Here is a 13858-nt window from a genome sequence, read left to right as displayed (position 1 = left end):
AGGCTACTACGTATCATTGGGCATAGTAACCTCTACTTCCTTCGGGGAAGTACTTGCATCATTGGACTTGTAATCTGGAGATCTGGACTAAAAGTTGAGCAAACGTATGTACAAATCTGAGCAAGGTGTCTCAATGTTCTCAAATTGTCCATGAAACTGGTTTACCAAAGGGTCCATGGCCACTTTATTAGATACACCTGTATACCTGCTCATTAATGCAAATATCTAATCAGCCAATCATGTGACAGCAACTCAGTGCATGAAAACCTGCAGACATGGTCAAGAGGTTGTTGTTCAGACCAAACATCAGAATGAGGAAGAAATGAGATCTAAGTGACTTTGTCCATGGAATGGTTGTTGGTACCAGTCGGGTGGTTTGGGTATCTCAGAAACTGCTGATCTGCTGGGATTTTCACACACAACAGTCTCTGCAGTTTACAGAAAACAGTGTGAAAAACATCTGGAGAATGGCAGTTCTTTCGGCCAAAAGTTATCATTAATGCGAGAGCCCAGAGGAGAAGGGCCAGACTGGTTCAAGCTAACGGGACGGCAACAGTAACTCAAGTAATAACATGTTACAATAGTCTTGTGCAGAAGGAGCATCTCTTAATTCACAACACATTGAACCTTGAAGCAGATTAGCTACAGCAGCAGAAGACCATGAATATACATTGAGTGGCCACTTTATTAGCTGCGACAGATGCCAGATAAAGTGGCCACTGAACATATATGATCCTTACCTGTTATTAGTTGTATGTGTTTCCAGTTCCTTTTAAGGTAGAGCATTACAGATATTGGAAATATGAATGTGTATCTAAGAGAAGCAACCAACTAAAATTCAGAATCACTGCTCCTTTAATCTTGCATTCCTTAATAGTGAAACTGTTGTATTAAAAGCAGATTCATTAATTGCACTACCAATAACTCTTGAGTCCAAGCTGCCTAAGGTGAAGAAGGTTTGGATACTTGCCCAGAAGTAATAAAATGCAATTGCACATTTGCTACTCAAGTGACAACCCATAAGAGAATGTTTTGTACTTCTGGAGCTTCCTTTGCAATTGCAGGATATCCTAGAGTGTTTTACAGCCAATGAAGCATTGTAACATAGAAAACCACACAACAAAATTGTGTACAGTTAATTCTCGATCTGATATTGATCAGATAGTGAAGGTTTCAATGACATTGAAAGAAGAAAAAAATTGCCTCAGACAACAGGAATAAATTCTTTAGCTTTCTCCAAAATAGCATTTAATAATTGCAAATCTTCATGTACCTATATAAGGGTTTCTTTTTTGATACTATTGTACCTGCCTCAACTTATGGTTTCTCACCACCTTCTGTGTAAAAATGTTGCCCCTCAGGTCCTTTTTAAATCTTTCTCCTCTCAGTCGAAACCTGTGCCTCCTAGTTTTGGACTTTCTGATCTTGGAGAAAAGATTGTTCTGTATTCATATTTTTGAATGTGGGTCTTCAGGCTCTTGTGCTTCCTGCTTGATGAAAGGACATGTAATGCCTGGTGACAGTGCTTAATGATGGATGCTGCCTTCTTGGGACAGCACCTTTGGAAAATGTTCTCGACAATGGAGAGGTTTGTACCTGTAATGGAGCGGCTGAGTCTACAACAGTCTTGAAGCCTCTTAGGCTCCTTTGCATTAATGCCTCCATTCCAAGTGGTGATGTAACCACTCAAATGCTCTTATGCTACCTCAATATCTTGTTACGTTTTGGGGAGTAACTATAATTCTCCATACTGTGAGGAAAACTATGAATATCAATTTTATTTCTGTGTCCTACCTGGTTTACTTATTTTATGAATGTAATGAGATTTCTTATCTGATTTACTTTAAGAATATACTGTATATCTGATGATGCCCTATTTAAACATGATGTAGAAAGAAATGATAGGTAACAGTTTACCTTAGAAGGCCTCTTGCTAAACAATGCACCTATAGGAAATCCAATTAAAAAGAGTTGTAAGTATACAGCATATTAATGAGGAATTTTCTAAATGGCAGAACCAATTAGAGAAGCTGATGATTGGTATTGGCTTATTATTGTCACATTACCAAGATATAGTGAAAAGCTTTTGCTTTGCATGCCATCTAGACAGATCATTGGATGCATACTTACATTAAGGTAGTAAGAAAACAGATCGCAGAATATAGTGTCACCGTTACAGAGAAAGTGCAGTTCAGGCAGACAAATAAAGTTGCAAGAGCCATGTCAAGATAGACTGAGATCAATAGTTTAAACATTCATTCTTTAGCATATGAGAGGTCTGATCAAAAGCCTGAGAACAATGGGATAGAAACTGTCCTTGAATTGGTGATTCATACCCTCAGACTTCCATGCCTTCAGGCTGACGGGCAGGTTCTAAGTATTGAGCACCTGTAGGAGGAAAGCAGAGATAGCAGTACCTGAGTGACCTGGATTGCTAAAAAAGGGTGCAGCGCACATTTTAAACTTTGTCATTAAATTGAGCTTTTCAGAATCTAAGCACAAGGCAAATAATCAGGTACGTGGTAAAAAAAAGAACATTAACTTATTAAAATAAGCATAGAAGTGGATGGAGCATTGTCAGTAGAATGACCGAAGTATTCTCTCATGTAGAATTACATATAACAAGCGACACAGAAACAACCTATAAACCTAACTACTCTGCTCCATACAAGCTTTCTCCCATTCTTCTTCATCTTGCCCTCTCCCTCATATGTTTATCTAATTCTCTTTAGATCCACATCAACTGTTCAACTCAACCACTCACTGAGTTCCACATTCACCACTCTTTGGGTAAAGCAGTTTCCCCCAAATTCCCTTTTGGATATATTAGTGACTACCTCATATTTTATGTCTCTAAGAACTGCTAGTGAACTTTGACCTATGCTATGTCACAGCCCCACTGTGCTGCCTATGTGGAGTCTGCATGTTTCCCTGTGACTGTTCGGCTTCCTTTCAGATTCTATTGGTTCTTTAATTATCAGACCATCTGCACTTTGATCAGACTGCCACTTTCACATGATGTTGGCTCCCAAAACATCCCCATTTACTTACTCTGTTCTCTGGGTGGTTTGCGGTGGGATTGTTCACAGTGGAATACAAACCTCTCTCAGCCAAATAATCACACTGGTGCTTCAATTACATGACCTTCAATCCCCGTGCTTCTTGGTTCTGTGGTTTCCAGTACCTCTGCTTAGCCTGCAGAATGCCCCATCGTTGCCTGAAGATATTTAACCTCACTTTCGCTGCTCCACACCTACCTCCCAAAAAAGTGCTGATTAGTTCAATTTCCAATGAAAATTACCCTTAATGTAGCTAAGTGTCAAAAAAAAAAATTGAAAGGGTGTTGATGGGGAACATAAGATGCTGGGGTGGGGGAATATAGAAAGGGGAAATGAGATTGATGAGTTTGGTCTGTTGGATGTTAGCATGAATCCAACGGATAGAGTAGCCTTTTTTGTTCCAAGTAGATGAAACCTTTTGTCTATGTTCACAATATCAACCTCCACAATAATTTTAAAGACTTCTACCACAGCAGTTTACCAGCCTAGAGAAAATGCCCTGGCCAGTTCACTCTTTCCTAATAAGTGAATCCCTTAGCTGAGTCAGGCAAGCTCATCCCCCATCTGTGATTCATGCTGGCAGAGATATGCTGGTAAATAATTAAAAAATTTTCTTGCAAAACATTAGCTTTCTGAAATGCTAACACTTTGTATTCTGTGGGACTGGTGTTTAAAAAAAACAAAGTTTATCAAGTTCCTAAATAGTTAAAGATCAGCTAAAGATCGTAAATTACTAATTTGCAGCAGTGCAAGGAAAAAAGACAGTGCAAAGTATTTCTCAAAGGTAAGATGGAACAAAAAGATAAATATCAAAGAAAACTTCACCATAAAACACCAAAAGTCCAGAATAAGCTCTGAGCAGTCGAAGCAACTGAATATGAGAAGGTTCATATGGTGCAGACTGATACAGAGGGAGTGATGCAGTGTCTTTTGGATCAGACTATATACCACATTCCCATCCACCCTCTCTGGTGGTATTCAACACTTTGCCAAAAAACAGCAGTGAGTTATCAGTTGTGCCCTGGCCAATGCTTATCCCTCACCCCATGTCACTTAAGCTATTTTTTATTACTGGTTATCTTCCCTTTGCTATTTGTGAGAGTTGTCATGTCCTGATGAAGGGTCTCGGCCCAAATCGTTAACTGCTTATTCATTTCCTGCCATATGCTGCCTAACCTGCTGAGTTCCTCCAGCATTTTGTGTGCATTGCTTGCAATTTCCAACATCTGCAGAACCTCTTGTGTTTAATGTCTGTCTTCCTTTTTTCAGAAAATAAAGAAATAAAGAGCAATCTTCATTTCTCAAAGTCCAACCCTACATCTCCAACGTGAGAGGTGGAAATGCATAAGGCCGGCCAACAAGGCTCTGGTGAAGCTGTAGAGGCCAATCCCATGTACAGTGGATACAGTGAATTACAGAAAGATGGACGGACTCCAACCATACCATTGACTTTGTGAGAAGAGGCTAATCTTTGAGTGAATACATGATGCAGTTCAGGTAAAGTCATCAGGATCCTGCACAGTTGACAACTCTTTGGTCGCCAAAGCCCATATCCAGCTTGGATATCTGGAAGGTGAGAACCGTGTACCAGGCGGGAAAATCCACCATCATAGCAAACAAGATGAAAAATTACAATCTGTCCATTCTTGGACTGAGTGAGACAAGATGAACATCATCTGGAGAGACTCGGCCGACAGACTGGATAATTATCATCTGCTCACACCATCAGAGCAATGATGCACCACATATGGAGGGTGTAGTCTTCATGATGACACAGAAGCACATAGTGCCATGATCACATGGGAAGCCATCAGTTCCAGAATCATTACTGGTAGCTTTAAAAACAAGCATAAGAAGGTAATAGCCCAAGTATTCCAATGTTATGCATCAACAAACAATGCTAATGAAGAAGACAGAGACGAGTTCTACAACACACTCAGTGGAGTCATCAGCAGAGGATAGGGAAAAGACCTGACCATTATCATAGGAGATTTTAATGCCAGAATAGGCAGGGATAATGCAGGATACAAACAGGCAATGAATTAAAATGGGGAACAATTTGCTGAAACTCTTGTAAATTTCATGCTATTTATTAGAGCAAGTTCATTCCCACACAGGCAAATACACAAGGCAATGTGGATGTTACCAAACAAGGTAACAGAGAACCAGAACGATGATGTATGCATCTGAAAGATTGCTCCATGATGTAAGAGTGAAACCTGGTGCAGATGCAGGATCAGACCACCATCTTCTGATCACCGAAGTACAGATGAATCTAAAAAGAAGCTACACACCACCCAATCAGCAACTGAAGTAAATATGAGCTACCTGACAGACAAAGAAACAGCTCAGAGATTTGCCCTCACACTCAGGTTCCAGGCACTTGAGGACCTTGATATTGAAGACAAATGGACTGCTGTCAAAGAGGGAGTAAACAAAACTTGTGAGGAAGTTCTGGACAAAAGGACATTTGAGCATAAAGAGTGGTTACACCAGGAATGATGGAAGCAATCAACAAGACTGAAGGAAAAATGCAATAGAAGCAGAACTAGGATCCAGAAAGCAGAGACACAGAGAGAATTTGACAGAGTGCACATGGAAGCAAAGAGAAAGACCAAAAGGAACAGGAGAGAGTACAGCAACACTCTTGCGTCCCAAGCAGAAGATGTCAAGGCCAGGGTCAATAAACCAATCAGACACTGTGGGAAAACACCAACCAGGAATCCATAGAGATGCAAGTATGCAAACAGAAATGGAGGTGGATTGGCCACACCTTGAGAAAGTCAACCAACAACATCATCAGGTCAGCATTAAAATGCAATCCCCAAGGAAAGAGAAAGGGATGTCCAAAGGACACATGGAGGAGAGACACTGAGGCTGGAATTAGATGATGGGGACACTCCTGGTCCTTGCTTGAGAAACTGGCAAGGAGGAAGGAGATGGGAGGTCATGGATAGCCTATGCTCCACTGGGAGCTCAAGGCCCAAGCAGAAGACAGCAATCTTCAAGATATCTGGAAGTTTTTGATTTAGGAAGTACTATTGCCATAGAGTCATTTACACTACAGAAGAGACACAGGCCCTTTGGCCCATTTAGTCCATGCTGAACCATTAGTCTGCCTAGTCCCATTGACCTGCACCTGGGCCATAGCCCTCTGTACCCCTCCCTTCCATGTACCTATCCAAATTACTCTTAAATGTTGAAATCAAACCCACAACCACCAATTGAGCTGGAAGCTCATTCCATATTCTCACCACCCCCTGAGTGAAGATGTACCCCTTAAATGTTTCACATTTCACCCTTAACCAATAACCTCAATAACCTCTAGTTGTAGTCTCACTGAACCTCAGCGGGAAAGCCTACTTGCATTGATCCTCTCTAAACCCCTCATAATTTTGTATACCTCTATCAAATCTCCCCTCAATCTTCTATGTTGTAGGGGAAAAAGTCTGAGCCTATTCAACCTTTCCCTGTAACTCAGGTCCTCAAGTCCCAGCAACATCTTTGTAAATCTTATCTGCACTCTTTCAATCTCACTTTGCTGTACATCTTTCCAGTAGGTAGGTGATCAAAACTGGACAAAATATTCCAAATCAGGCCTCACCAGCGTCTTATGCAATTTCAAAAGAACATCCCAACTCCGGTACTCAAGACATTGATTTATGAAAGCCAATGTGCCAAAAGCTTTCTTTATGACTCTATCTACCTGTGATGCCACGTTGAAGAAATTATGGACTTGTATTCCCAGAACCCTCTGTTCTACCACACTCCTCAGTGCCCCACTGTTCGCCATGTAAGGTCTCCCAAAGTACAACACCTCACACTTGTCAGCATTAAATTCTATCTGCCATTTCTCAGCCTATTGTTCCAATTGGTCCAGATCCTGCCGCAAGCTTTGATGGTCTTCCTCACTGTCCACTATATCCCCAATCTTTGTGTTATCTGCAAATTTGCTGATCCAGTTTACCACATTATCATTCAAATTGTTGATATAGATGACAAATAACAATGGACCCAGCATCGATCCCTGTGTCACACCACTAATCACAGGCCTTCAGTTCGAGGAGCAGACATCTACAACCACCCTCTGACTTCTCCCATGAAGCCAATGTCTAATCCAATTTACTAATTCAACTTGAATGCCAAGTGACCAACCACCCAAGCAGGACTTTGTCAAAGGCCTTGCTAAAGTCTATGTAGACAATATCCACTGCCTTGCCTTCATCAACTTTCCTAGTAACTTCCTCAAAAACTGTATAAGATTGGTTAGACACAACCTACCACGTACAAAGCCATGTTGACCATACCTAATCAGTCCTTGTCTATCTAAACACGTATATATCTGGTCCCTTAGAATACCTTTCATTCACTTTCCCACTACTGATGTCAGACTCACAGACCTATAATTTCCTGGCTTATTCTTAGAGCCTTTATTAAACAAAGGAACAATATGAGCTATCCTCCAACCCTCCAGCACCTCATTCATGGCCAAGGATGTTTTAAATATCTCTGCTATGGCCCCTACAATTTCTGCACTGGCCTCCCACAGAGTCCGAGGAAACACTTTGTCAAGCTTGGGGCATTTTCCTCCCTAATTAGCCTCAAGATAGCAAAAACCTCCTCCTCTGTAATCTATATAGGGTCCCTGAAGTCAATGCTGCTTTACCTCACCTCTATAGACTCTGTGCCTGTCTCCCAAACTAATACTGATCCAAAAAATCTATCTAAGATCTCCCGTCTTCTTCAGCTCCACACATCGATTACCATTCTGATTTTCCAGGGAACCAGTTCAAAATGGCTCCCTTGGTCAACACCTTCCAGATGGCTCACGAAAATGTGTATTTTACGTCTGTTTTTCACAGATTTATTTCTGAGACTGTTAGAGCCTGTGATTTACAGTTTAGAGTTCGTTAGAGTGTTACGAACCCCGTAACTGGGTGACTTACCAGCAAAGATAGAGGTGTCCGTTGGAGTCTGGTGATACTATTTTTAACAGTATTTATTAGTAAAAATACCCAAAAATAATATCAATGCAAATATACAGATAATACACGTCATCAATACTAAACCCAAAAGTGCGGGTATAATAATAATCAGTAAGAAATAAGCTCTATCATTGTCTAGGGGATAATGAATTGTCAGATGGAAATATAAAGTTCGTTTCAGTTCACACAGGCTGCCGTCATTTGTTTGTCGCTGTGTTGCGATTGTTGGAGAGAGAGAGAGATAGGAGAATGAGAACAGTTACTGCTAAGTATTTTGCCAACCTTCCTTTATGATTTCGATCCGTCGGTGTCTCGTTGTCGTGGCCGTTCAAGTGCGTCCTCTCCTTTAGCTAAACCGTTCTTCCGTGATGAGCCCGTCACCCAGGCAAGGGAGGACGCACACGAGCTCCCACCGGCTTTTGCTATAAAACGCTGTCACTGGATTTCTAGGCTTTCTCCTGGTGCGTCTAAGGGGTGTTCCCCAGACCCCTCTTTTATCCTCACTCACGGGGTCTCAGATGTCAATCAGGTTGGGATGATGCAATCCCTTAACTGGTTGTCCCCTGAGGGGTTTCAATGAATAGTACAGTACTCAATAGACAATTCCTCCTCCAAGAGACAATAGCAGTAGTCAGTGGTTCCGTTCCGCTTATGTCAGGAGACATTCCAAACCTTGTGTATTCTGCGTCTCTCTCTCTCTCTCTCTCATTTCCTGGCATGCTGTGTATCTCTCTCATCTCTTGGGTCTCATACCCGAAATACTAGCGATCTTGCGATTCTCAAAAAGGAGGGGGCGACTTTGCACCTTTCGGCCCCAGAGTTGCTCCACATTCGTAACAAGGGTGATCCAGTGCTTTGCTGTCTCTGAGAAGATTCCAGGAAGCAAGCGTGTACTTGGATAGCCTCAGTGCAAAGGAACTTTGAGATGGGTCATAATCCAATGTTCAACTCCATTTCACTGGTTAAACCGTCGATTAATTGCTGATTAAAGTGTCGAGGAAGATTGAGACATTGAGGTGAATGCGTGAAGGCGAGTGAGAGTTCACTGTCTTCTTTTTGATCATTGCCAGAAAAGGAATCTGTGAGCAGACTGTCACTGTGTAGCTCTCTGTGGCAGGTGAGTAGGCCTCTCTGCCTTGTGTGGTGTCCCTCTCCTTTGAAAAATCTCAGTGATATTTCTTCAGATACATAAAGTGTAAAAGAGAGGCAAGAGTGGATATCAGTGCACTGGGCAACGATGTTGGAGAGGTAGTAATGGGTGACCACGAAATGGCAGATGAACTGAATAAGTATTCTACATCAGTCTTTACTTTGGAAGACACTAACAGTATGGTGGATGTTCCAGGTGTTAGGGGACATGGAATGTGTGAAGTTATTATAACTAGAGAAAAGGTTCTTGGGAAACTAAAAGGTCTGAAGGTAGATAAATCACCTGGACCAGATGATGTACACCCTAGAGTTTGGAAAGAGGAGGCTGAGGAGATGAAGAGGCATTAGTAATGATTTTTCAACAATTAATAGATTCTGGAATGGTTTTATTTTGGAGGATGGTATCATGGTTCTGCATTTATGGACTAGACTTTTTCAGTCTTATGGTCTTCATATCCTGTGTTTTTTGCTGCCCATTCCTTTTCTATTTTGTTAAGCGAGGGGAGGGTGCTTGGGGGTTGATGTTCGTAGCTTTCTTGTGCAGGGGAGGGATTGTTTTTTGAGGGGGTGGTTCAATGTCCCTGTTCCATTTTGTGTGGGGGAGCGGGTTTGGGTTTGATGTTTCTCTCTGGACGACCTTCACGTTCCTTCTTTGTTTTGGGGCTATCTGGAGAAGACAAAGTTCAGAGTTGATTACAGATACATGCTTTGATAATAAATGAACCTTTGCTATCTTGAGATTCTTGCTATCCTTCTGCTCTTAATATAGCTGTAGAAGCCATAGGAGACACAGGGGTCGAATAGACTGGAAGAGTATTGTCATTGCTCAAGACAACAAGATTGCGGCGCTTCTCCTGTCCGCACGTTACATATATTTACAATGCATGTGGTATGGCTTAATATAAAAAAAATCCCTTATTTACATGCAACAAGTGATTATGATCGTCCATAACACTGAAAGACCATTGGCAAGTCTGGGTCTAGCATTATTCAGCTACACAGGAAGAAGCTGTCTTTCAGTTTTAAAACGTTTCTCTATCTCCTACCAGATAGCAGAAGATTGAGCAGACAGTGTCTGGGATGGGATGGATCTTAACGATGCTACAAGCATACTGTAGGCATTGTGAGTTGTACGTTGTTTCTAAATCCGGTAGTTGAGTCCCACTGATGTGTTGAGCCATCCTAATCACCCATTGGAGTGTTTTGTGAACTGTCTTGCTGCAGCTGGAGTACCTCACTGTCATTCGGTATGTCCGTATGCTCACTACCACACACCAATAGGAGTTGGCCAGCAGTTTTTGGGGCAGATTAGCTCTCCTTAAGCACCTTGGATAGTATAGTCATTGTTGTACCTTCCTTACCATCGAGGTTGTGTTGACAGAGCACAAGAGCTGCTCAGTGATGTTCATCCCTAAACGCTAGAAACTGGAAAACTTTCCACTACATCTCCAGCAATGAACAGTCGAGCTTGTTCAGGACCTTGCACTCCTGAAATCAATTGTCATGTGTTTTGTCGTCTTGATTGTGAATGATAAGTTGTAGTTCCTGCACCAATTGGACAGTCCCAACACCTCCTGCCTATATGCAGATCCGTTATTGTCTGAGATTTGGCCAGTCACAGGTGAGTCATTGGCAGATTTGATGATTGAGTTTGCAGCAAGAGCAGGAGTGCATTCATAGATGACGAGAGAGTTGAGAAGTGGCCTCAGTACACACCACAGCCGGGCACCAGAGTTCAGGGTTGGGGGGGGTGCAGTTTGTCTAGCTGATGTTCACTTGCCTAGTTTCACTGTCTGTGTATGATTATTAGTGAGGAAGTCCAAGGTTGATGTGCCGAGATCTCGATTGTGGAGCTTGACAGACAGCTTGTTTGGCAGTATGGTGTTAAAGGCCGAGCTGTAATTAATGAAAAGCTTCCTGACATAGGAGTCTTTGTGCTGCAGGTTTTCCAAGACAGTATGAAGGGTGTTAAAATGGCATCTTCAGTTGATATATTTGCCTTGTAGGCAGATTGATGCCGGTCCAAGGTAGCCGGGATTACGTCCTTGAAGGGACTTATTATAGCTGAAGGTCTATGATTAGTGGTGTTCTGCAGGGGTTTGTACTGCGACCTCTGCTGTTGGTGATATAAATAAATTACCTGGATTGAAATGTAGGTGGGTAGGTTAGTAAGTTTGCAGATGATACAAAGATTGGTGGTGCTGTGGATAGTGTAGAAGACAAGCAAAGAATACACCAAGATGTCAATCAGTTGCAGATATGGGCAGGGGAAATGGCAGATGGAGTTTTATCTAGCCAAATATGAAGTGTTTCTCTTGGTAGGTCAAATGTAGAGAGACAGTACACTGTTATGGACATGATCCTTTACAAAATTGATAAGCAGAGTGATCATGGGATCTAAGTTCGTAGCAACTTGCTACATAGGTTGACCAGGGGGTTAAGAAAACATATAGCATGTTTGTCTCTATTAGTCAAGACATTCAGTTCAAAAGTCAGGAAGTTATGTTACACCACGTCTGGAGTATTGCATACAGTTTTGGTCACCCCATTAAAGGAAGGATATTGAGGTTTTGGCGAGGGTGCTGAAGAGGTTTATCAGGATATTGCCTGGACAAGCGGGCATGTGCTGTAGCAGGAGGTTGGACAAATTTGGGTTGTTTTCTCTGGAGTGGCGGAGGCTGAGGGGAGATCTGGAGGTTTATAAGATGAGAGACAAAGATAGAGTTGATAAACAATATCTTTTTTTTTAGAGTTGAAATGTCTAATACCAGAGGGCATGTATTAAGGTGAGAGAGGGTCATTTCGAAGGAGATGTGAGGAGTTTTTCACACACAGAGTGGGGGGGGGGCGGTGCCTGGAATGTGCTGAATGGGGTGGTAGTAGTGCAGAAACATTACAGACCTTTCAGAGATGTTTAGATAGGCACATCAATGTGAGGAAAATGGAAGAATACAGACATTGTGCGGGCACAAGAGATTAGATTAGTTGGCCATTTGATGATTAAATTAATTGTTTTAGAATATCACTGTGGGCTGAAGGGCCTGTCCCTTTGTGGTTCCATTCTATGTTCTTTGTTCGATATTTCAACCATATGAGCATTAGCAAATATGTAACAAAGTGAAAGAACTTATTGATTTCCAGCACTACACATAAGGACCAGGAATGTTTGCTTTACTTGTGCTAGCTTTGTTATTTATTTCATAATGTCAATTCCCCCTATCAGTCCTAAACAATCAGTACCAGTTCACAGTTGCACTAACTAATGATTTCCCTGACATGCACCTGCAAGAAAAGAATCGTAGAACTTTTCACAAAGCCTTTTCTAATAAGTGGGTAGTGTTGGATAAAGAGAGGATGACAAGAAACTATTTAAGAACTTTTTAAAAGCTATTTATTAATGCTTTTTGGGAGGGTGATTTTAGATGCATATCATATTTATACTGAGTTAAATACTGTATGTAATTAGTTTTGCTACAATAAGTGTATGGGATACTGGAAAAATGTTGAATTTCCCCTTGGGGATGAATAAAGTATCTGTCTATCTATCTATCTATAAGTGAAGGCACGTAGACTGGAAAATTGTTCTTTTTGAATTCTGTACAATTCACTAACTTCAATTAACTTTTTATCACTCTTATGTTTGCTCCTCAATGGTGGGGAGAAATGTGCCTGTGATGGACCAAATTGAGTATACTCACCACTTGCAATGCATTAGAGCCTGCAAAGAGCTAGGTTGCTCGCCACTGTATATCTATTGAAATCTGCAAATGTTTTCGGTAACGTACTGAATCTCTCCGTGACTGCATTATTTTTTGGGCCCTGGATAGTTCCTCTAAAACTTTGACTCCCAGAAACTTGAAGTCGCTCACCCTTTCCACCAGTGATCCCTCAATGGCGTGTGTGTGTTCTCCTGACTTCCCCTTCCTGAAATCCATAATTTGGGATGGCAGATCAGTGGTAACAGGACAGACACTGGAAGTAATTAGCAAGATGGTTAGAAGAGAGATCAAGAGAATATTTTTGGTGCAGTGAGCTTGATGCTGGAATTTCAACCAGGTCAGCTAGAAGTTTCTGAACACTATCACCAACATGTTACCTGAGGAACCAGAGGAACCAGCACATTTGACCACCATCAAGAAAGCTTACCATGCCATCCCTTGACAGTATTTTGGAAAGTATGATCACCTGGCTGTACTTCTACACCAGTGCATAGGCAGAAACTAAAGACCGGTGGTGAGGATCAAGAAGGTATGGTCAAAGAGGCTGAGGAGCATTTACAGGATTGGTTTGAGTGAGTGGACTGAGCAATATTCAGATATTCTTCTTAGAATCTGAATGAATATGCCACCATTGTCATGACTTCATGAGTGCATGAGTGTGTGCCTTGGAAAACATACCCAAACCAAAAGCCATGGATGAATCAGGAGATTTAAAGTCTGCTGAGAGATAGCATTCAAGACCAGTGATCCAGAACTATACAAGAAGTCTGGGAAGAGCTACATAAGGCTACTTAAGAGCGAAAGGCAATTCCAATTGAGGTTAGAGATGGATGCACGTCAGCTTTGACAGGGTTTGCAGGTCCTTACTTCATAAAAAGTGAAACTTAACTTCATGAGTGGCGGTGATGCTTCTCTCCCAGATGAGCTCAATGTCTATTGTTGGCAG

General features: G+C 41.7%; 2 protein-coding genes across 2 annotated transcripts in view; one reads left to right on the top strand and one right to left on the bottom strand.

Moving 5' to 3' along the window:
- The window catches only part of LOC132402850 (annexin A13-like), a 66593-nt gene extending 56219 nt beyond the window's left edge, over positions 1-10374 (bottom strand). The window contains exons 1-4 of the mRNA XM_059985901.1: positions 10240-10374; positions 5388-5513; positions 2337-2373; positions 1918-1946 (exon numbers count right to left, since the gene is read on the bottom strand). Coding sequence (XP_059841884.1) covers positions 1918-1946; positions 2337-2373; positions 5388-5513; positions 10240-10374 — 327 coding nt within the window. The remainder of the gene's footprint in view (positions 1-1917; positions 1947-2336; positions 2374-5387; positions 5514-10239) is intronic.
- Positions 8021-13858, top strand: part of fam91a1 (family with sequence similarity 91 member A1) — a 98706-nt gene continuing 92868 nt past the window's right edge. Inside the window, exon 1 of the mRNA XM_059972891.1 lies at positions 8021-9161. The gene's annotated coding sequence lies outside the window, so the exon portion shown is untranslated. The remainder of the gene's footprint in view (positions 9162-13858) is intronic.

This window comes from Hypanus sabinus, chromosome 1 (assembly GCF_030144855.1).
Source record: "Hypanus sabinus isolate sHypSab1 chromosome 1, sHypSab1.hap1, whole genome shotgun sequence".
Taxonomy (NCBI): Eukaryota; Metazoa; Chordata; class Chondrichthyes; order Myliobatiformes; family Dasyatidae; genus Hypanus; species Hypanus sabinus.
This window is presented reverse-complemented; position numbering and strand designations above follow the sequence as displayed.